We start from the raw sequence: 24,443 nt of genomic DNA on the forward strand, positions 1-24,443 counted from the left end.
GTTACACTGTGATTGTCTGTAAAACAGGACGCTGTTAGTTTTCCATAAGGTTTTCAATAGGGAGATCTCACAGAGAGTCTACATATAAGCTAATACTCTACATCTCTCTACTCTACATCTTCACTGGCAGGACGTCCCACTCTAACTAGGGATTCAGTATTATCCACCAGTGTGAGTAGCTGAAACGTTTCCACTGTTCCCTCTTGGAATAGGTCTTGACAGTTTGTTTATACTTGTGAGCTAAACTAGAGTTGTACATTAGGTGAGATATACCTTGTTTTCACTGCATCCACTTAAACTGAAGTTGCTACTTTGTGTCATTTCGTTTATGCTGTAACTGATAGTTTCAGCTGTGTTAAATTGGGAAGCCGTCATTTACCCCACACTTTCGCTTGGATTCATTTTTGAAAAACGGTCTTAGGTTGCATCCCTTGTGGCACTACAAAAGGTTTTAAAAAGCTTTCAATTTGACTCTCAAGAACCTGCAGAAACCCTGTCAATGGTTCCCTCTGTGGTTGCAGTCCGAACAACCCCTAAAGGTCGCTCAGAGCCTTGTTACTTTTGAGAGTGCAGTGGTCACAGCTGGTGGCGAGGGCAGTAATTTGGGGTTAGCTGGGTCCGGACGGCACCCTGTCATTAGCAGGGCGGGTCAATGTTAGGGACACACAGCGGCCTTCTCTCCCAGCCCAGCCACACTGCTGCCCACTGGAATCCCTCTCTGTCTGTCTCCTCTATATATATCACCCCCAACAGCACAACAAATACCAGCCTGTCTGGAAGGAAGGCGCAGGCTCTGGAAATAGGGATGTGGCCAGAAAATAAATATCTGGGATGATGTTTATATTTGATGTTGGGTTGTCTTGGCCGGAGCATTTTTAGATAGACACTGGCTCAGCTGTCGAGTGTGCGCTATCACTGGAGCCCACTGTATATTTGGACTCTTGCGCACTATCGTATCATTTGAATGTATTCTGGGATTATCTGTCAGTCATTCTAGCCTCGTGTTCTTCATTTTCAAAGCATCACAATATTACACATTACCAGTGTTTGGTACTGTAATTCCATTACTTTTGGCGGTAAAAATAAAAGTAGTTCCCGTCTCCCAAACAGGAAGAATATTTCCTAAATGGTATCCCTCCGCTATGTTCTCTTCTATCAATAAAAATGCTATTCAGCGAAATTATGCTCTAAAACGTTGGACCAACAGTCCATTGAAAATCTCAATAGCAGGATCTGTTGTTGAATCTCTTCACAAAATTAAATGTCAGTTTTCAGGCCTCATGGCCTCATTCAAATGAATGGGAAGTAGAAATCCGAATGCTGCATCCGATCTTGGTGCGTAGTTTATATTCTGGTTTTCATGGTGGTCAACTGCCGAATAACCCCCATGTTGAAACTTAAGTGGAATATTGCTTTAAAATAATTCTCTGAATAGAGCTTTTGTGTTCACTTTTTCTTTGTTTTAGTGAACGTGAAGTCTTCCCAGTGTACACCAAACCACATGCACACTTTATCATATAAATGACATGGGGACTGCTGCAGGTTATGACATCATAAATGGCATACTTTTTCCCATATTGTGGATGTGTAAAATGGTTACACTTTATCATGTTGTTACACTGAGCACATCCTTTGTATTTGGAACTTCCAATTGGGAGAGGTTTCAACATGGACTGGGTTAATTTCAGTTTCAGGTTCATATTGGCAAATTCTAGTTTGTCTCTCATATTACACCCTCTGCTATACACTATAAATGGGTTTTTTTTCAAATCTGATGTCACAGTTAGATCTGATGCCAAAAAAATAGCTGCCATTAGGAGACACCAATGTGTGAAGTTGCCTAATGCAGCTTTAAATTACAGTAGTTAAATGAAGTCCTTAGTTGACAAAATAACACTTTTACGGACTGGATCCTCTAGACGTTCAACATGAGAAACTTAAGGTTTTTCCCAAAATAAATATATAATGTTTTAGAATAAAACTCTTCTCAGGGACATCCACATCCACACTTTTTTTTTCACATAATTTACAAACACATCAAAGACCAAGTCGTGTACAAGTTTATGGGATGTCCATATAAAGTCGTAAAATAAATTATCTAAATTTAAGGCCTTAAAAGTATTGTGATTGCAGTCTAGTCTTTAGAGCTATTATTTTTCCACCATGTGATGACAGGTTTCTTTGCGCTGCATGTCCACTCTTAGATTAATCCAGAACAGGGTTAGTAGTACAATATGCATTTTGTCTGTTTTGCTAAACACAGTTGAACTTCATGTCCCTCAACAGTTAATTTTGTGCTGTTCTTTTTTCTTACACTGCCCGTTTTTTCATTAGCAATGTTCTGCAATGTTCTGCTAGTGGAAATCTGATGATGAATTCCAGGCATAAAAAGGTCTTCAACAGTCTTTAATGAATTCTTTTACTTAAAAATAAAAAAAACAGGAGAAAACAAGAAAGATCGCTATCTCCCTGGTTACCAGTTGGAATGCATCTTTGACCAACTATGCACTGTATAATGGAATTTTATGAAAAGGATCGTTTGATAGTGAATGGTTAACCTGTCAGACTCGTCTCATCACCATAGTGACAAATCATTAGCATCCACAGTGTGCTGTGGCGACTCTGCAGGGCCGCTGTCTCTGCAGGCAGTTAATAACTCTGACATTAAGAGAAACAAGACCAGAACAGGGCTAATTACAGATGACTGCACTGGGATTCATTCATTCATAGTGAGAACTGTCTCCATTCTTGCACGTGTAGATTCATCTCAGTCATCCAGGTAGTAAGATGCTAAAAAAAAAGTAGAAAAACAAACTCCACTGGACTTAAAATGAAGAGTTGAAGATGTTTCACCACTGATCCGAGAGGCGTCTTCAGTTCTAGTGAGTGGTGGTGAATTCCCCATCATTTAAAGGATAAGGCTGGTGTTTTTTTAATAAATTTCTTACCGTCAACAAATCCTATGGAAATAACAAAATCAACAATGCGTTTGCTCTACTCCCGTTCCTTTCTTCCCTTTTTAGCTGTCAACCCGGAAGTCATTGGCTCCAATTGTAAGCTAAAAACCTTGAAATACAGCTCACAAAGACATAGTTTCTATTTTAAACATCGCTAACTGTTACCATGAAAAGTCAGGCTGTTGTAGTTATTACCAAATCAAATTCAAATGGGAACAAATTCGTCATTATGACGGGGACTATTTTCTATGCTACGGAACTACTTTCCTGAGATGGAAAACGTGTTTACGGTCGGCTTATTAAGTTTGAGGAAAAAGTCGGCCGGCTCGGTGCATCGCGATGATGAAATATGTTGCCCAGAGCAACGGCATGGCTCTCTGACGTGTTTTTAATCGTTTTTTTTAATACAATGGAGTTCTATGGCTGCTGGGACATGGCTGCATTGGGCACCGATGCTGATTTTGTTATTTTCGTAGGATTTGTTGATGGTAAGAAATGCACTGAAAAACACCAGTGTCCTTATCCTTTAACCACTGTGGGTGATTCATGAAGTCATGTGAGAGTCTTTCGAGTCACATGAGTGGAGGTGTGAATAGGTGTGAAACTGTCAGGGTAAGATCTTGAAACCGGGCCATTTTCCCTATGGTGACGCCCCTCCTCCAGGTTGTGAATGGGAGTAAGCTGGCGTGTTTGTGAATTGCCGAGGTAAAGATGTTATCACAGCATTGTATGTAGTGGACAGGTGATGTCACAGTCAAGTCCCCCCCCCCCCCCCCCCCCCCCAACCCAGACGTACTGGAATGCATTTCGATCGGAAGTCGGTAATACCATCGACTTCCAACTACCAATGGAATGCAACAGAGGGGGTGGGGCTGGCCGATCACTTGTCTGCTACATACAACGCTGTCATAACATCTTTAGCTCATATTCACAAACACATATTGAAACAAGTGGAATTATCTCACGCCATTGGCCGAAATTTCACTGGTTTTCCGAAAAATACGATTTTAAAACAGACATTCTTTAGCGATACTTGTGTGTGTCTCTCTCTGTCTGCCTGTCTATGCTATGAAGCCACAGTGCTGTCCTGCATATAACAGTACTCTGTACAGCTAAAACCCTCCAACTGGGCCTGGAAGTGGAGAGCAGTCGGCAAAGTCACCAGGTTCCACACTACTAACCTAACAACTGACTGCTTTAGCTGATGTATGGATTGCTATTTACAGTTTACACTTTACATGCAAGTCATTTATCTTATCCAGAACAACTTCCAGTGGCACCAACAGGGGAATAAGCGTAATTTCCTAGATCGCCAACATTACAAGCAACCAATAGTAAGGAGGTCAAAGGTCAGAGGTCACAGCCCCTTGACAATAGATGGAGCAAATATCCCTGTGTCCCAGGAATGATCATGGATGATGGAGAAAAGATGGAGTGAAAAGAGCTGATGAGAAAAGGTCCCAAGGAGTTTTTTTTCTTCATTTGCAGGAGCATATCAGAGCAAGTAGAGCAGGATGGGAGAGGAGGGTGTGAAGTTATTTTTTGAACAACAGATGGAATACTTCACGTCTCCCTCTTCCTTCTCAGATATGAGAAGAGAGTTATAAAGAACAAAACAGTGCCGCTTTTACAACATCAGATATTAAGGCTCTCAAAGTCCCAACCAGCCCATCAAATACATCAAAAACATGCATTTTTAGTTGTATTTTCTTTGTTTTATGGTTTTATACTCCATAGACTCCATAGACGTGAAAGCAGGGTAGGAACGACTAGATGAACCAAGGCTGTGACTCATCCACCATGGCCGCCGTCTTTGAGGTGTGAGAAGCAGCAGTCAAGGGAAGCTTCTCGAGCTGCGAGTGAGATGAGTCAGGATCCCAGAAGCCATGGGGGTGGGAGGACATAACAAGACAGTTACCCACGATGCACAGCAGGGATTTAGCCAAAGAGACTGAAGTAGGGATGAGGGATGGGAGGCATTGTTGATATTTAGCGCCGCTTTGGTCTTATGTGCTGTCAAATTATTCAGCGTCCAAGTCAAACTATTTAGATTTATGGTAGAAGGGCATGTTATGGTTTAGGGCAGTGGTTCCCAAACTTTTTAAAGTCCTGTACCCCCTCAAACATTCAGCCTCCTGCTGTGTACCCCCTCCATCTCCACAGACGGCCAACTCTCATATGATGTTACATTTTGCCATGTTTGCAAGCCTGCTACAAAAAGGAAGTACCGTAAAACTTCAACTAATTATTTGCTTCAAATACTGAACTCAACCGGCCTATATTTGGGACAGGCGTCTATATGGGACAGGCCTTTAATTCCTTTCGCACAAAACTCTTGCTTAGCAAAGATGGGAAATACTATCAAATTGTTTATTTAAACCAGTATGAATATTACTTGTATAAAAATTAGGCTATCGAATAACATATCAATTACGAATCATTCATTTGATCTCGCTCATAGAGGGAGAGAGAGAGAGATAGAGAGAGGGAGAGAGAGAGAGAGAGAGAGAGAGAGAGAGAAGCGGTGGTCGAGTGAGCTAGAAAGTGAATGAAGAGAGAGAGCGGTGGTAGCGAGAAAGCCGGTGAATCAGAGAAATAAAACGTTATTTTCTGATCGTTTCACAGCAGTTACATTCTAAAGCAGATAGAGAGAGAGAGAGAGAGAGAGAGAGAGAGACCCATATCAAAATACCGGTAGCCTACTTTAGAAAGGATGAAAACCGAAAAAAGATCAACGGAGAAATGTCTTGCTGCTGCTTCTCCTGAGTTTTGTTCAGCAAATTTGACAACTGACACCTTGAATTTCAGGTCATACTTTTTTCTCTGTGCCGCCGTGGCGATCAACAAATGTGACTGACGTTTGCAAGTGCAAGTAAAAGAATGCAAGTAAAAAAAACAAAAAACTGCTTCTCAGCGTCAATGGCAACCGGCTTCTAATTGAGACCGGCCTTTATTTGTCAAAACGTGTAGCCACACCCGGCCAGTAAAAGGGACTCGGCATTTAATTGAAGTTTTACGGTATAACAAACATAAAGTAGGCCTATGTGAAGACATGACAGTGTTATTAACAATTTTGCTCTTTATTCAGCCTCATACAAAGCCTTCTCATATTTGGTTGGTTAGGTTTAGGCATGAGGAGTGAGATGGATCAGGGTCAGAGCCAATCAGAGGCAGAGTAGGGGCGGGTCTTCGCAGACTGCGGGTGGGAAAAAAAAACACTGTAAAGATCATGGGACTGCTGACTGTTAATTACTGTGACTGAAGTGTTTTTTTTAAAGTGTGGGTTTATTTTGGACACAGAGAGGGTACTACAGATTTTTTTTTTGCTGTACCCCCGACGTAACTGCGAGTACCCCTGGGGGTACGCATACCCCACTTTGGGAATAGCCGGTTTAGGGGAACATGTCAGTTATGAGAATGCTTGTTCACCATATTGGATGGCACAGTATATTTGCTTGAAATCAGTGGGATGTTGTATCTTCTTGTGGTTGGAGTATTTTTTTCCCTTTCATGTCTCTAGGGACGTTTTGCATGTATGCACTAGGTTTGAGACGATATTTGATATTATCGAATATCGCGATATTGTGTAAATATTTTCCACGATATTGAATAATCGTATTTGAAGTGAAGAATGTGTCTTTTTAATTCAAGTGGGTTCCCTTTTCCACTATCAGCTTGTTTTTCTGGAAATAGCAGGAATGAGCAAATTATACCAAACGGCCATTGTTTCCTCCAGTGCTTAAATAGTAAGATCAAATTTCTAGGTTGTTAATAAGAATTATTATTATAGTCTGGAAATTTGATGTAATTTCGAAGAAATAAAATAAAATAATAATAAAAAAAAAACGGAAAAAAACAAAACAAAACAAAACGCTGATATTTGTTATATTTGCAGGAAATATAGCGATATTCACAAAATATCGCGATATTCGATATTCGATGGCGCAAGCCTGGTTTACACTTCCAATTGGCATAGCCACTGGACTAGAGGAGCAAGTAGGGGTCACCTCAAGACCAACAACCAACCGACTCAAATTGCACAGGTCAATCATTATCTCCAAGGCCAACAGTAAATTTCCATTCAGAAAATATGTTAAAAACACCTAGTAGTAGTGACCAAATGAATGGACAGTGATTCACAACAATAAACTGTAAACACACGTACGCTCACACTCGTTAATATTTGTTCTCTAGCTTGTGCTCTTGCCTGCTTCTTTGCTCTCTCTCTCTCTCTCTCTCTCTCTCTCTCTCTCTCCCTGATCATGTTACAGCCAGATCGATGCATTGGCTGCATCTCTGCTGCTCTCGTTGGTACATTTTCCTCCACTGTATTGCAAACTGATCCTGTCTCTTCATTGGCAGTGTTGACCTCTCATTGTTAGACAGCTGACTCACACATAGAGGCTGCTGCCCTGCTTTTGGACTGCATTATAATACTTAAAAAAAAAAATTTAAGTAAAATTGCTGCCTCAACCGAATTATTCTGATAATGAAAAGTGGGATTCATTCCATAAAGTAGTACTAAACTAATACTTACTAATTTGTACTAAATACTACTATAACACTACTATACTGTACTGATGTCCAACTGTCACTTTCTCATTTTCAGGACACAGTAACAACTACTGCCAACTTTACAACCGCTACTTTCTCCATTTCCATTCTGCTTCTTGTTGTTGTCCTAAACTTTGCCTCTGCTTCGATGTGATTGGCTGGTCACCTCCTCTTCATTGTGATTGGTCGGTCCTGGTCTCCGCTAAAATATTGAATTTTTGTCAGCTGTATAAAATGCTCTGCTCTGCCTAAAAAGAGGCCAAGCGCAGCGTGTTTTCTGAGGTGACCCCTTTTTTCCCCATGTAAAAAAGCTTGAAAGTTTGAAAAATAGGAACAGTGTGAACACGGCCGTACTGAATTAATATGTGGTGTGAAGAAATGTGGGCCATGGCCAGTTTTGCGAACCACTTGGTGACCTTGCTGCCAATTTTGATATTCTCCTCTCCCACAACATCTGTTTGGTTTTAGGAATGTGCCTTAATGACACAATCATAAAATCATAAAATTGGTGTGTACTGCTCACTACCACCTACCATGGTGCGTTTTGGTGGGAACAGACAAAGAAATAAGGCAGGACAGTTCTAAAAGTTGAAATTTTGCTGATCTGCTTGCTTGGATGTATGCTGGATTCACTAGTGGACCCTAAGGATTCAGAATAGGTCCTAAATCATGCATCTGACATGATGTTCTCTCCCATACAGAAAAAGAGGTAGAATGGCACTGGTATTGGGGCTAGAATCTGGGAATCCTAGTGAATGGTGAGTCAATTCCACCCAGTCTCAAATCCCTTCCCTCCTGGCTCACCAATGGCAGAATGACCTTTGACCTTCCCACTTCAGTCAGGACAGTCCCTCCCCATCCTCCATCGTAGACAGAAAACTAATTTCTTCAAGAAGAATCTCATCTTAACCTCTCCCAATGAATCATATCTTCTCTCTCATGTGTGCCTCCTCTAATTGCTCAAATTTGCTGTCATCAAAAGAAATCCCTTGTCTTTTTTTTTTATACATATACACTCATGGATGATCATTCTGTGGTCACAAGAATGTCACAAGGCACTAAGAGGCTTTGACCCTTGGCCTCCTTACTATTGGTGACTTGTAATGTTGGTGATCTAGGAACTGAAGCTTATTTTGCTTTTGATTATTAGTCTCTCTGGATAAGATAAGATAAGATGAAATGTTAATGATCCTCATGGGGAAATTGGGTAAAAGCATTAGCTAGGTGCATCAAATATAAATAGCAGTTGCCTCATGCTGTCTGTCCTTGGCTTTCTGTCTTTCCAGGTGACTTTCACAAAGAGGAAGTTTGGTCTGATGAAGAAGGCCTACGAGCTGAGTGTTCTGTGTGACTGTGAAATCGCCCTCATCATCTTCAACAGCTCCAACAAGCTGTTTCAGTACGCCAGCACCGACATGGACAAAGTCCTACTGAAATACACAGAGTACAACGAACCCCACGAGAGCAGAACCAACTCAGACATTGTAGAGGTGAGCACCAACGCATTTGTTTCATTTAGTTTAGTGGAGACGGTCGGATTGTTGGATGTTGCTTCTATGGTCAAAGGTCTTTCACTGAAAACCGAAAAGGATAAACATGTTGGAAAAGATTTTTCATGGATGATCTTTCACTGCTTCCATCATCTGCCATTTCAACTAATGGCGATGTGAAAGTAATCTCAATTTGTACGGTAAAACCAGCCAAATCTGATGCAGTGGCACATAGTGTAAAATACAGTGTAGATGTTGAGGCTGCCAGTATTCTCAGCGGTGGTGTCGTTTGTTTCTAGTAATTATGTCTCAGAATTAGGATTAGGATTTATTGATGTTAAAATGCTACACATAGCACCTATAATCCCTAAATAACAAGTACTGGAAATAAATCCGATCCAATTTGTGGCCATTCCTTTATGGGACCAGTCTCTCTCTGACTACTAAGCTCACAACCACTTTCAAAATGTTATGAAATAGAAATCTCTGTCATATGTGAGCTGCTAATAGCAGGGGGAAAGCACAAGGCAACCAGATCTGTGTGTTCAGATCTGCATCTGGAACATAGCGGGCTAGTTTGTCATTAGAGAGCTTTATCCAGATACATATGATAGATAAAATCAGGTAAAACCGTCTTACTGTTTAGTCTGGTTTTTGTGTAGAAAATGTGACAAAAACCTTCTATCTCTATCCTTAGCTCTTATTCTATTTCTATTACTCGCACCTCTCTCTTACGTGATCATTCTACAGTTACCTTTGCACTCCCTGTTTTTGGCTGCTTGTCATTTTTTGGTGATCAAGGATTTGAAGCGAATTCTACTGTTGCGCTCATTACAAATCACTCTGTTTTCAGCCAAATTCCTAAAATGTAGAACATGTATCACATCCAGTGTCCATAAACTCTCAGGAAACAGGACTAGGGATGCTATTTATATTTTTGCATTTCAGAAGAACGTGTACAAGCCTGGAGAATTAGATTTAGATCCTGGACTTTTAGTCTAATTCTTAACAGGTGTGTTCAATGTTTGGATTTAACCTGACAGGGTAAATTATCAAACCACTGTTGATGTAAAATGATACACGTAAAAGTTGGATGGATAGATCCTATTCAAATGCCCAAACCCTTTTTGTGGATGATAGGTTGGCCAATTTGACTGATTCCCTCAAGCAGGAAAAAACAAGATACAACATTTTTCATTCTAACTATATAGGCCTACCCCTGGCTATGGTGTGAGTGACTGTCAACCAGCAGAGAACTGTCAGTATGCCCCATGACACACAGAGTGGGGATTGTGGAAGCGGCTGCTTCCTCTGTCGATGCCAGGTACTGGCTGGTGGATGACCCCTCCTCTCATAGCCAAACTGTCCCTGTGGTTCGCTGCCAATTTCTGTTTGGCTCTTTGCCTAATATCATTGAACTGTTTCCTATATTGGTCAATGGTGGCAATGGTGCTAGGACCAGAGCAACATGTTAACCAAATGTGGTATATTCTCCCAAGTTAATTTAATATAATCTGCCCTCTGTGTGTAAGTATTTAAGATATTTCAGTCATTAACAGTCTACAGTATAGTGTATACAGTGGGTAAAAGAAAGGGACAATACCAATGTCAGGTAAGAGACAGTCCACTGTATACTAAGGGGTACACAGATTTAGTTCAGATCAATGTAGGCTACAATATATATCTTTAATCCAGCTGGAGAAAGATGGAAGAGACTGGTGTTTCCATAGACGGAGAATACGTCTTGCTATAGGAGAGCAATGAAAGCTATAATAGTGTGGGCTTTGTTAGGTAAGGTGAGAAACTCAGGGGTGAAGCCGAAAAGGATACAGATAGGGCTTGGGAGAAAATGGGCCTCCTGGTGGCAGTTGGTTTAGGTACATACCATGTAACCGCAGCCGGGGACCTTTGTCGCATGTCGTCCCCTCTCTAAGTCTTCCCCAGTCTTTCCTGTCTCTCTCCACAGTCAGCTATCAATTAAAGGCAACCTGGAGGACCACATTAATTTGAATCAGACACAGGAATGATATTTATAGTAAGTGCAGAGCAACCTCCCATTGGTCGTCTGATAATTCGGTCCCTAAATCTGTGTCCCATATTCTTTTGATGTAGATGGTGGGTGAAGGTGCAACATTGTTAATCATACAGATGCAATATAAGGCCTCTACAACCAGGGTTCAGAGAGAGAATCTGATCAATAGTGCAACATGGGGGTAATTCTGGAAAATCACAAACAATTTTCTGAACATAGTGTCTGCTTTGGAGGTTTCTGTAGAAGTGAGGTTTTGGCAATTCATAAGCATGAGATTTGACCTAATACCTTTATACCACTGACTAAAATTTGAGCCTGTGAGAGAGGGCGGAAAGTAGTTAATTACTTTTAATTGGAGAGCAAACACGTTCCACAAAGCCTGATATGTCTTGCGAGCTCAGGCCAAATCGTAATTGTGTTGGGAACTACAACGTTAGTGCTAAATTTACTATCTAGAGAAGACAGAGGAGCACAAATTACAGAGCTCAAGTGATAATGACTGGAAGCAAATTCCATCCGAAACCAGGATACCATCTCCTCCCCTGAGCACTTCTGGACCCAAGCAAGAATGTTTGGTGTGTTACAAGGCCAATAATAATAAAAAATTGGAAGAGCAAGCCACCAAAGGATTTCGGACTTTGTAATTAAACATTTTTTTTATTATTCTGAGTGCTTTATTCCCCCATAATAAAGTGATCATGTGTTTTTTGACATTAAGTTGAAAAAGGACTTTCTGATTAAAATAGGGATAGAGAAATATGGGGAACACAGTAATTTTGATGAGGTTGACCCTCCCCACAAGATAGTGGGAGGTTGGACCACTGGGCCATGGCTTGCTTACATTTTTCACTTTTTTGAAGACTTCATTTAATCTCTAAAATTTACCAAATTGGTCAAGAGGGTTTAGAATACTGTATGAGGGAGAGAGGCGAGAGGGTTAGAGAGATATAGCAAGACGTCGTCCACATAGAAGGCAAGTTTGTGTACATGTGCCTCAAAATGAAGCCTGTTTGGTCGGGAGAGCTAATCTTTGGCTTTCTATGTGAGTGGCTAAAACCTTGGACAACAGTTTAAAATTTAATGTGTGCTATGTGGAGATTTGCTTGAGACATAATGATATAAACAAATATCCACACAAGCGGGCCAGCTGTGTTGCTGTTTTCACCTCTTTTCTAAAGCTTGTTGTCAAAATCTGGACTGAGTTGATGCTCCTCCTGGCCCATTCATTAGCTTTAAATTTTTTTTTTGTAAAACTAGCGTGTCTCCTCCCTGGCTGTTTAAAAACGGCCCTCACCCCCTCCCATTCCTGAAAAAAAAATTCAGAATGGCGGAATCGATGAAATGAGTGAGTAAACTTGTTAAACTAGTAAACTTGTTAAACTAGTGAACTTGCTACCTGCCTCTTCACTTGTCATTGTGGGACATGTAACCTTCAGCGGGAGAAAAATCTGCCAAAGCAAGACTGGTAACCGGTGACACAGCTCTGTAGGTACATTTAGCTTAGCTATTAGCCTTTATGCACGGTTTGTCCTTAGGGGCCTCCATAGTCCAGTAGTTTTGCTGTGCTTTATTTACAAATGTGTTGTGGTTTCTGTCACCCTCTAGTGGTCGGAAATCACTTAGTGCAGCTTTAAGTCACGGGATTGGACAGCACAAGAAAAATGAAACAGGGTTTTTGTTCCTAGTGGCTTGCCATAAAGTCTCCGGAGGTGGGCCAGAGGAAAGGGACTCAGTAAACATAGCTTGTAGTAAGGGAGTTCTGTTGTGAACCCATCAGGGCCAGGTGATTTATTTCTCTGTAATGATGTAATGGCATCCTGAATCTCTTTGGTGGAGATGGCTGAGCCGAGAGTGGGGTTTTGTTCAGTAGATACTGAGAGAGGAGTCAGATTCTCAAAAAAGGATTCAGGGAGATGAACATTCACAGATGTATAAAGTTGAATAGTTGAACTGTGTAAAATCCAAATTCAGTGTTGTGGTGTCGTATTGTAGTGAGCTTTCCTAAGCAGTTGTGTAGCCTTGTCAGTGGAAAGCAAATCAAATCCTGATTGTAAATAAGACCTTTCTTTGAAAAGATTTGGGGAGGGCTAAATTGATCTTGATCCACAGTAGATCAATTTAGAGTTCTTTTCTTTCTTAGCTTTTAAGGAGAAGCTGTCCTTGTGAGAAAGCTTTAAGGGTTTCGCATAAAGTGGAGTGTAAGATTTATGGAGAGGTCTTATTTTTCCAGGAAGAGATTGATTTGAGCCAAAAATTAATTCCACAAATTGTTTGTCTGCTAATAAAAGATGATTATGTCTCCAGACCTGGGTGGTGGGAGGACTGAAAAAACAATTTAAATGAAATAGCAAAATGTCAGTCTGAGATAGAGAGACTAAGGTATGAGCAGGAGTTGTCATTTGGTAATAGTCTATTGTCCAGGAGGAAGTAGTCTATTCGAGTGTATGCATGGTGAACCCTAGAGAAGGAGTAGCCTTTTTGGTCATGGAATTTAAATCTCAGTAGTTTTGAGAGACCATGTTGATTCATAAAATTGTTAATAACTCTCGCGGATTCAGTGTGAGTACAGTTGAAATCACCACAGATTATACAAGATTGTAGTTATGCTCGTTTGGAATGGTTGAAGACAATTTGGTAAAGTAATTACAGTTGTCCCAGTTTGGGGCATAAACATTGACCAGAATCATAAATTCCACCTTCTGAAAGCAGAGGCTCAGAGGTTGCAGAAGCATCCAGAGATGAAGAGTAACTCAGAGGAGGATCTGCACTGTCCCACCGCTCTCCAACACTGTCCCTGGACCCTACCCTGCTACCCTCTTCACCTCAGCAGCCTCTCCAAAGATGAGGGCCCTGAGAGACCCTGAGTCTCGCCAAGCTGGAGAGAGAGACGATACGCTCTTTGAAGAGGACACAGTCAGAACCAGAGCCAGAGCCAGCAATGCCAGACTCTGGAATATCAGTTGGACGAGATGAGGAGCAGGAGCACTACTACTGACAACCACACACATGCAATACAGTCACAATACACCCACGACAAGCCTGCATACGAACACACAAATACTTCCTCGCCAGCAGCCACCCCAGTCTCTCCTGCTGCTCCAAAAGAGAATGGCCACACCAACACAAAGTAATGGAATCCACAACCTCCAACGTTCCCAGCGGCAACACACAGAAGCATGGAAAAGCGAGTGTTGTCATCCTGTGTGACTCCAATGGGAAACACCTGGATCAGAGAAGTCTGTTTCCAAGGAGAGCAGTGAGGAAGCTGTGGTGTCCCACCGCTCAGTCTGCCCTTAGACTGCTGACATAGGAAACACTGGGAGAGCCCTCCCACATCATTGTACACACTCTGGGACCAGTGACCTCAGCACCAGGAGGGTGGATGTGGCCAAACCTCTGACCAGTGTGGTGAAGACAGCCACACAGACATATCCAACAGCCAAGGTCATCCTCTCCACCCTTCTGCCCCAGATGGATGTACCCCAGAGCATCATCCACAGGATATATATGGAGATCTCTGACCCCTAACCCTAAACTCAAACCTAACCCTAACCCAAATGTGCGCATAGCACTTCACCCCAAGTCACTCGGGTTCCATTTTTTGGGCAGGAGAGCCAGAACTGCCCGTGGACAGCTCAACAGCAACACCCCTGCCTCATCGCTTTTGCGCAAAACGCAAAACAAGTCCTGACCAATAGTGTCTCCCAGAAGTCCTTATAGAATTCTATGGGCAGACCAAGAGAGAGAAAGAGAAATAGAGAGAAATTAGAGAGTAAACAGAGAGAAAAAGAGTTGGAGAGAAAGAGAGGGGGAGAAAGTAGAAAAAAAGTAGAACAATGAAATAGAGGAAGAGAGAGGGACCTCTCTGACCCAGAAAGCTTAGAGAAGGAAGATGAAGAAGAGGATTGGCCATGGCGGATCTGGTCCAACTGTCATGGCCTCTGGTTCTATATTCATTTTACATATGAGACATTTTACATTTTAAAATTTTTTGTCACTTTACATTTTTTTTGTTCTTTATTGTGCCTCCACCATGTTACATAAGGCATTTACATGAATTTATTTATTTTATTGTAGAGACACAACTTTTTTTCATGTGAAATAGTGCATTTAAAAAATGTTTCCGTTTTTAAAATTCACTTTTTTGAATTTTTAAACATTTTATATAGATTTTAGTCCTTTGTATCGGTCTGTCTGTTTTTCATGTCTGTCACATGCGATATCTCTATCAATTACACAGATGGGCCAAGGTGCAACAATTGCAGGTCAAATCAAGGTGACATATTTGTTACCGTTGCCTTGTTACTTTAAAAACCCGCTGTTCTTTGGCTTGCTGGTTAGCTATGCAAACCAAAGCAAAGATGTGAAACAACAGCTAGCCCCAGCCAGGCTGAGCAGAGCTAATGGAGGCAAGGCATTACTCTGCACTGATTCATTTTAATGAATTCTAGTTAATTCTAATCTCCTCTACTCTGCTGTTGAAAACTATACTGCTTTCTGGTTGGTTCTGTTAGTACTTCTACTTACTCAGTACTTCGTCTGATGCATTTGATTTGATTTGATTTGATTTGATTTGATTTGATTTAATTTGGGAAATAGATAAATACATTATAAAAAAACAGTTAATGTGTCCTTGACCCCAGAGGATAACACATATGTTACATAAAGCACTCTCATTCCCAGTGTCCTCAATGGTAGACTAAATAAGAATAACTTGACACAAAACACAAAAACTTTCAGTAATTGTAGCAGCTCTAAGCCTGGAGGGTTAGTTCATTTTAATGATGCGTCTAAACCAAGCGGCCAAAACCAAGGGTGAAGCCAATGTGGCAGTTCCTCTAATGTCCACCAGGGGCTGGCTCCAAACAGACTCCAGACCCAGCCCAACACCATGCAAGTCAATGGGACCACAGCCCAGCTTCTCTCTAAAAATATATCGTCAATATATTTTTTCCACAAGAGGTTATGGCCTCAGTTGCTACTTCCACTTACAGCGACCGCACATACAATCTCTAGGCTTCAAAACAGCCCTTCAGAAGCCAGTGGGTGAACACACTCACTACGTCCATCTTTTTTTTTTACAGTCTCTGGTCTCAACCTGACAGGCTTTTTCAGGGGATTGGTAAAATGTAAATAAAATTTGACAAAGATAATGCACTTTCAATGGCAAGAGATCTCTCCTCCTGTGGGACTTCGAGCTTCACTTCTTTTGATTACACAGAAAGTGAGCAAAGTTAGCTAAAGTTTTTGCGCTGTTGATTCGTAATGTACTTCACTAATGATGAAGTTTAAAATTTTGTTTTCAGAAGTTCTGAATATAAAACAATACCAATTTTGGATTATTTGGACTATTCGCCTATGATTTATGTTATACTGCATGGTGAAGTGTTAGCATGCAGAGCTATCTACCGGAGACACAGAGACGATTTTGGTACCAATCCTCATCAGATATTGGGTAAGATGACCAATGGGCGTTCAATGTTTTGGTGTTTTCTTCTGAGTTGATTTCAGTGGTCCACCTGTCCTGTTGGATCCCCACTGGGTCATCACGCTGGCACTGTTGCATCATGGTCCCTGAGCAGTGCTCCCCTCTCTCTCACAGCACGTCCTTGTCGCCGCTGCCATTAAAAATGAATGGTCGTCGTGACTCGCGTTCTGGCTGCTTATGTAAGCTTCAAATGCAATGTTTGCCTTGCTGATAGCCGAGTTACTGCCCCCACCCTCTCCACCTCACACACACACACACACGCACACAGGCCTCAATGCCGTACCGTATCCAAACCATCAGCTGTAAAGGAAGCTAACCATCCCAATTTCACTGGTTCAGGAGAGTTCAGTCCTGTTTTCCAGCTGTTTTCTCTCTTCACTATATGGCATTAAATGTGTCTAGAGACCTCATGTAGCTGGATTATATTTACACCTAGCATTAAAATGTGTCTCCGGTAGAGCTGCAACGATTAATCGATTAATCGGTTAGTTGTCAACTATTAAATTAATCGCCAACTATTTTGATAATCGATTAATCGGTTTGAGTAATTTTTTAAGAAAAATAAGTCAATATTCTCTGATTCCAGCTTCTTAAATGTGAATATTTTCTGGTTTCTTTACTCCTCTATGACAGTAAACTGAATATCTTTGGGTTGTGGACAAAACAAGACATTTGAGGACGTCATCTTGGGCTTTGGGAAACACTGATCCACATTTTCCACCATTTTCTGACAGTTTATAGACCAAACAACTAATCGATTAATCGAGAAAATAATCGTCAGATTAATCGACATTGAAAATAATCGTTAGTTGCAGCCCTAGTCTCCGGTATACACATTGAACTGCTGTTTTCACGTATGTCACTTCCTCTCGTAATATTTACGTCCTTTAAAATCGATGGTAAATACCTTGTCTCGCTTGTTCCCCCTTGTCCTGACAATCCATTTTTGGTAGTGTGTTACTGTCTGAGCTGCCTGTTGTCGCACGCAAAATAATTTCCATTAATGTATACATTTAACTTTATTGATCCTCGATGGGGAATTAGCTTGTTACAGAAGCAAAGAATAGGATCTAAGTACAAATAAAATAAATCCACCAACACTTAGAGTTAGAACTGAAAAAGTTTTCAAATACAACGCCTCTCCATTATTAATCACCTGATGAATTTTAAAAAGACCAATGGACAAATTTAGGAGAACCATCTTCCACATCTTTTCAACATGAAAACATTCTTGATCATATCTGTATGGATGCCTGTAAGCCAAATGGCCAAGTGTAATAAAATATTTTTTATGGATGTGCATAGAGGATCAAATTCTAACTTGTCATCTGTGAATTGAATGAATGCCTTCAAATGTACATTTTTTTTTAAAATTCTCTTTTTATTGAGGGTTTTACATAAAGACAGAAACTCACACCTGCCTGCCTTCAGATGTACATTTTATACCACAGTACAGTTTGAGCAATGAGCAGGGACATGATGTAACATTGGCTTTGCATGGAGTTTCTGAGAAAACCACAAATGTTGAATTCTTGCTCTTCTTCCTCTTAGCAGTAGTAATAGTATTAGTAAATATTAGTATTTATCATTAATATTGCCCATAAAGGATCTAAGAAGCATAATCATGCCTACTCTCCTATTGGCTATTCTGTGCAAACCACAAGCAGACACCCGTGTCAGCTCTGTAAGCTATTAGCCCGGCTTGATTTGCCTGGATAATTTGCCTTATTTGTTTTTTTCCCGCAAATAACACGCAGACAGCCAAGCTGGTTAAAACAAAGCCGGGAAAGTGAGAGGCTGCCCTTTTACATAGCGGTCAGTCCATTTGCAACATTTAGGCATGACATTTGCCTACCAATGTAAACCAATACTCCACTGGCTGTAGCAGACGTCCCCAGGTCTGGCAGGGCCAGCAGAAAGCTTCTTTGGATTCATTGTCAACATTTGATGTTGTGACATGATGGCTTGCTGATGAATATCTCCGCGATACAAAGAGCTGTCACGTTCCCTCGTAAACCCACACATTTTGAGTGTGCACATGAGCATGACCGCACCCAGCACGCATTGCTTTTCTCCTTTGTTTGGCAGCACGCTGTTCAAGTGACTCTGGGCAAAAACAGTCTGTTGGAATCCACTGGAATAGTCTAACAGAGAGCATATGGAAGAGATAAAGTTGGGACGTCAACTTGAAATGGAGGTGGAAGTCAGGAGGACGTCTTAAGCCGTGACGGCCGCGTGGGTCTGCCGGCTGGAACAGCTACAGAGCCATGACTGGTCAGCTGATCCAATTGCTTGTGTCATAATAATGAGACGGGTTCGCGTGCTGCAGGGTAGCGTTTCAGCAAGAACAGAGCGGTCTTCCAAGGTATGCAGTGCAATCATTTCAGCAACACATACAGGCCTGCAGAGTCAGGAGATGGATGAACACTGTAACAGCAAGTGAAAACTACAATACACTGAACCCTGACACCGTAGCATACGGCACAGTGGTTGTTTCGGTTCAGGTCAAGTACGACAGAATACTTTTGTAACAAACTGTGGAGTGGCCTTAATGTACATCAAGCTTATCTCTGCCAGAAGTGTGTTGAATCACATCTCAACACCTCTGCCTGTCCTATTCTTAGCCCAAATAGAAAGGATTCAAGGGAAGGTCTTATTTTATCTTTGATGCACCCCCGATTGCAAGAAATCGCCCTCAGATGTGAAGCTGCTTGAGGAGAAACGCATTCTGAGATCCTCCCAACAGACACGCTAAGACAATTTTCAGTGCCCATCAAGGTTATTATAGTTTTGCATTTTTCATTAGTTTTTATTTTTATTTCGTTTTGACAATTTCAGTTTAGTTTTAATTCGTTTTTAAAGTGGGTTTCCTAGTTTAGTTTAGTTTTTATTTTTTGAAAATGCTTAGTTTTAGTTTTTTTTTTAGTTTAGTTTCAGTGTTAGTTTTACTCTTTTTTTGTAATATGGGGTATTTGTCAGGGGCGAGATTCAAACATTCAAAATACTAGACTTATGTATGAAATAAATTGACAAAGACGAAAACTAGACATTTTCTCTATAATTTTAGTTTATTTTAGTTAGTTTTGTAAACACACAATACAGTTTCAGTTAGTTATCGTTTTTTGTAAAGCCTCGGTTTTATTTTTATTTCAGTTAAGGAAAATGTTTTTTCACACCTAGTTTTCGTTATTTAGTTAGTTTTCGTTAATGATAACAACCTTGGTGCCCATGCATGATGTGGTGGTTAAGGCCCCGATCTATAGAACCACGCTGCTGGGATCAAATCCCACAACAACCTTCACTCCTGGGTCTCCCTCTCTGCCTGCTGTCTCAACAAGACAAAATGCTAAAGGGAGTGGACTGACTACTGTCCTTTCAAAGGAGCTTGGTCTCCCCCGTATTTAAAGATGAACCGCAAAGCTAGCTGGTGAAGGTGTGAAACATTTAAAAGAACTGGAGTGATAACACATGCTTGGTAACAACTGTCCTCTAGATAACCCCTTCCCTCCCCTCTAGTCATAAGGTCAAGTAGAGTTCACGCCTGAATCAGAGCCTGATTGCAAAGCATCAAACCCCTGACGCTGCACAAAGAGCTGAGAGAATTATACAACGACTTTACTCCTGCGTCAGTTTGGCTCACTTCTCCTCAAATCCCTAATAATGATTGCTGAGTCATTACGGCCTGAATATTGATACTGGAGCGTCGTCTTTTGCTCGGCAGTTCTGCAACATTTGTGATGTGTTTTGCAGGGCTCAAACATGTTGTCAAAATGCAGGTATTTTACAGCTTGTGATACAGAGCAGATGCCAGATTGTGATCAGTCCTGCGTCCTTTCTCTGCCGTTGGAGCAGACTGGACATTTGAACCAAATCAAACAGTGGCTATGTTGATTCTGGGCTCAGCAGCCTTGGTTTATTTTCACAGCCGTGGGCTATGAGGGACATAAATCGTGGCACTTCAAACAGGAGATGAATATTTAAACAGTACTACAGCGCTTCTTGTTTACACAGACACATTCCAGCGTTAACAGACTTTTATGTGATATCCCTACACGCCGTATCACTCCCCTGTGGTCAGCTTGTTCGGATGAAACAGGCACACGATACTCCAGTACCATACTGTAGCAGGGGCATTCCCTTTGCTGTTATTGGACCAGTGGAAGGCACAAGTCAGTCTGCAGTCCATTGTGCAGTGGGAGTCATTGTACAAGTCCTCTTTGCATTTATCCTGCATCTATTCTGCATTAGTTCTGCAGACAATGCTCTTTTGAATGTTGCACTGTAGAACCAACTCATTATCTTGTAACAACAAACTCTAGTGTCTCTTGACCAACTAGTTACCAGACCAGTCCTTTCCAAATCTGATGGCTGAAAAGAGAGCACAACTTGATCTTTCGAAACAATTCCTTTTGGTGATGGAGCAAAAGTTTGGCAGTAGTTCAGCAAGCTTGCGGTGGGACTTATATACTTATACACTACAACTGTGTGTCTTGCACTGTCTTTTTACACTGTATGTCACACAGCAAGGTGATGGCAGGCCATTTCTGAAGTCGTCACCAGTTGCGTGTGGTATGGAGCGTCACGGTTTTAATAGCCTGTGTAAGTAAGTGGGATGAAAATAGAGTTGCCAGTGTCTGGTGAAAGCATCTAATAACACTGCTAGTGTCTGGGAATGCAGAAGACATGCGGTGGACAGACAGACAGTCAGCTGGCCGACGGGTTGCTCGGCCAGTCCGTCCTATCTGGGCCACGCACTGATGTAATGAAGGGCAAAGCAGAGGGACTGGATGCCAGAGGAGTGGTGTCATTGTCCAGGCTTACGGTTCACATGGTGGAATGCGTGAGACGGCAAACCGGAAGCTGGTGGTTTTCAATAGGACGGCGGTAAACTCCATCAAACGCTGGTGTGAGGCCTCCTGCCTGAAGATAGAGCTTACGGACGAAAGTGCGGTCAAATTTTCCCAACTTTTCCTCACTACTTTGGCAGTGAAGACAAAGCGGATGTTGAAATATATTTGATAACCCGCACTTTTCAGTAGTAGTAGTAGTAGTAAGAATCAGCAAGAGCTTTCTCCTTCTGACTGAACATTTTGGTCTCTGGAAGAAAAAAGATGCGTCACCAAATTTGGGTTTGGATGAACTATTCAATTTCTTTGCTTGGCTTTAGAGCTGCAACGATTAATCGATTAATCGATTAGTTGTCAACTATTAAATTAATCGCCAACTATTTTGATAATCGATTAATCGGTTTGAGTAATTTTTTAAGAAAAATAATTCAAAATTCTCTGATTCCAGCTTCTTAAATGTGAATATTTTCTGGTTTCTTTACTCCTCTATGACAGTAAACTGAATATCTTTGGGTTGTGGACAAAACAAGACATTTGAGGACGTCATCTTGGGCTTTGGGAAACACTGATCCACATTTTCCACCATTTTCTGACATTTTATAGACCAAACAACTAATCGATTAATCGAGAAAATAATCAACAGATTAATCGACAATGAAAATAATCGTTAGTTGCAGCCCTACTTGGCTTTTCACTTACATTTCTACATTTTAACATTTTCTTTTTTTTTTTTTTATGTATCAATACACACGGAAAGATGAAACCACTTGTTGCCGTCTTGGTCACACATTTATAATCTTTTCTAATCTTATCCAGGGAAGCTTCTCTGAGCACACTTTCTAGACTGGACTAGACTGCAATTGGAGCTTAAATGTTGTTAGTTGTTGAGTGAAGGGAGAGTGTTGCTTATTCGGTTCCCCTGTCCAGATTTTGCCAACCAACCTTCCAGTCACAAGCCTACTTCTCTAACTTGCCAGGTATTCTCAGCAAAAGTCTTTACTATGGATCATAACTTTGAAAGTAACATGTAATGTGCTTTGCTTTCATGTCAGCAGTTGATAAGAATAGGTGTCAGATTTTTCAAACAGTGGATATCTGGGAGATGAGATGAAATGAAACGTTAGTGATCCCGTGCAACGTTGCAGCAGGAAAATCAAAGTCAACCAGCCAAAGCAACAAATCAAGACAAGGATGTGGATAGAGACAGCAGAGCATAGGATGTAAGTGACAATAAAACTAAAGAGGATATGCGCATTTTCATATGTCGACATTGATATTGTCTAAATGTCCTTAACACCGTCAGGTTCCACTTGATGTGTAAGCTTCATGAACATCCTCTGTGGTAGGGTTTCTGAACATTTTAATATCAGGAACTCCTATAGTTATGTATACTTTAAACCAGGGATCCTAACAATAATAATAATAATAATTTGGGACCACTGATCTGTGGGGCTTTGATCATTTGATTCTATTTAATAAATCTGACATGCAGTATCTAGAGGCCAGATGTCTATAGTCTCTCTCTCTCTCTCTCTCTCTGTCTCTCTCTCTCTCTCTCTCTCTCTCTCTCTCTCTCTCTGCCCTCATGACCATGTGCTCTCTGTTGTCTGTAAACCCTGTTGGCGGCCATGTTGGAAGGCACTGGCACTGATTTCTGTTCAGATGGAAGCTACAGAGAGCTGGGCACTCCCCTACCAGCTCATATGTCATGTTTCTGTCCACTAACACACAGACACACACACACACATACAGGCACACATACATACACACATAGCCACACACTAACATCCACATTGTGAGTATTGATGAGTAGGGGTGGGAATCACAGAGTAACTCACGATACAATATTATCACGATACGTTGCCCACGATAACGATGGTATCACGATACAGCGATTCTGCGATACTCGATATATTGCAAGACAATTCATCTACGATACATCACGATATCTGTGTAACTGAAGAAGAAAAAATACCCCTAAAAAGGCAAAAAGCAGGAACTGTGGTGCCCAGGGGGGTTCCTCAAATTTTTGAGTAGCCAGCCAGATGGGAAAAGTAGCCGGCTAAGGGATGTTTGCAGTGGTAAAATGCCCCCAATGCCCCCCAGTAATGTGACTCCTGTTAACCGTACAGTCTAGTCATTTTACTTCAGTCTGCTCCAGTATGTACCATTCATATGCGCAGTCACTCTCATTCATAAATTCGGTTGTCACTAGCAAATTCTGATAGTGTGTACGTTTAGTGACATTCAGTTATAAAAGTAGCCGGCCAGACAGAGGTGAGTAGACGGCTAAATAGCCGGCAGCCGGCGCTTGGGGAACCCCCTGGGTGCCTCTCTGATTTGCTTTCCCCCACTGTCCGCCGTTTTCCCCTTGAGTGAGGTATTTGTCTTCTTCACCGCAAGTTAGTTAACTTCAGTTCACTTTACCCTCATTCATTTGATAAGCGCCACCACGAGGAGTCATTAAGTAGTGACTCTGGTAATTCAAAATGGTAACAGGCTTAATGTGGGGGAATCCGTTCAGAGCGCCTGCATGTTTTAATAAAAATATCGATATTTGGCGCCAGTGTATCGATAACGTATCGCAAGAGGAAGTATGACGATATATTCCAGTATCGATATTTTGTCCCACCCCTATTGATGAGCGTATTGATCTGAACACCGGGCAGCTGGGGAGTAACAGTCACTTTCAACAGAAATTAAAGCTTCCTGGTCTGGTTTATTAAATGCTTGGTCTCTGGATTAAAAGACAGAATAACACACTAATACTTCACAGTTACACACACCAGTAGACAGACTAGCTCTGTGTGACCTAATTTTTAACTCTTTGGTGGATAGATTGGATCTGTTTTTGATGTCTAAATACAGAGAAACCACCTGGAATCTGGTCTCTACCTGTTAAGATAACCATGAGGAGAAAAATCAGCTTCCATGTTTCTTCTCTCTGTTTCAACGGTTGGGAAAGATCTGTGGAACAAAGAGTTAAAACTCATAACTATATAATATATACAATATATTATACACTGATGTGCTTTCACATCAGTCTCTATTTCTGCATGGCTTTGTGCTTCTCTT

The 24,443-nt window shown here is 41.3% G+C and overlaps 1 protein-coding gene across 3 annotated transcripts in view; it reads left to right on the top strand.

Moving 5' to 3' along the window:
- The window catches only part of LOC139647102 (myocyte-specific enhancer factor 2A-like), an 81,681-nt gene that overhangs the window by 29,601 nt on the left and 27,637 nt on the right, over window positions 1–24,443 (top strand). For all 3 annotated transcript variants that reach the window (XM_071522948.1, XM_071522949.1, XM_071522950.1), the window contains one exon: window positions 8,798–9,001. In XM_071522948.1, coding sequence (XP_071379049.1) covers window positions 8,798–9,001 — 204 coding nt within the window. The remainder of the gene's footprint in view (window positions 1–8,797; window positions 9,002–24,443) is intronic.

This window comes from Centroberyx affinis, unplaced genomic scaffold (genome assembly GCF_046629955.1).
Source record: "Centroberyx affinis isolate AG114_WGS23_722 - 3 ecotype Tasmania unplaced genomic scaffold, CSIRO-AGI_Caff_v1 ptg001047l_1, whole genome shotgun sequence".
NCBI lineage: Eukaryota > Metazoa > Chordata > Actinopteri > Beryciformes > Berycidae > Centroberyx > Centroberyx affinis.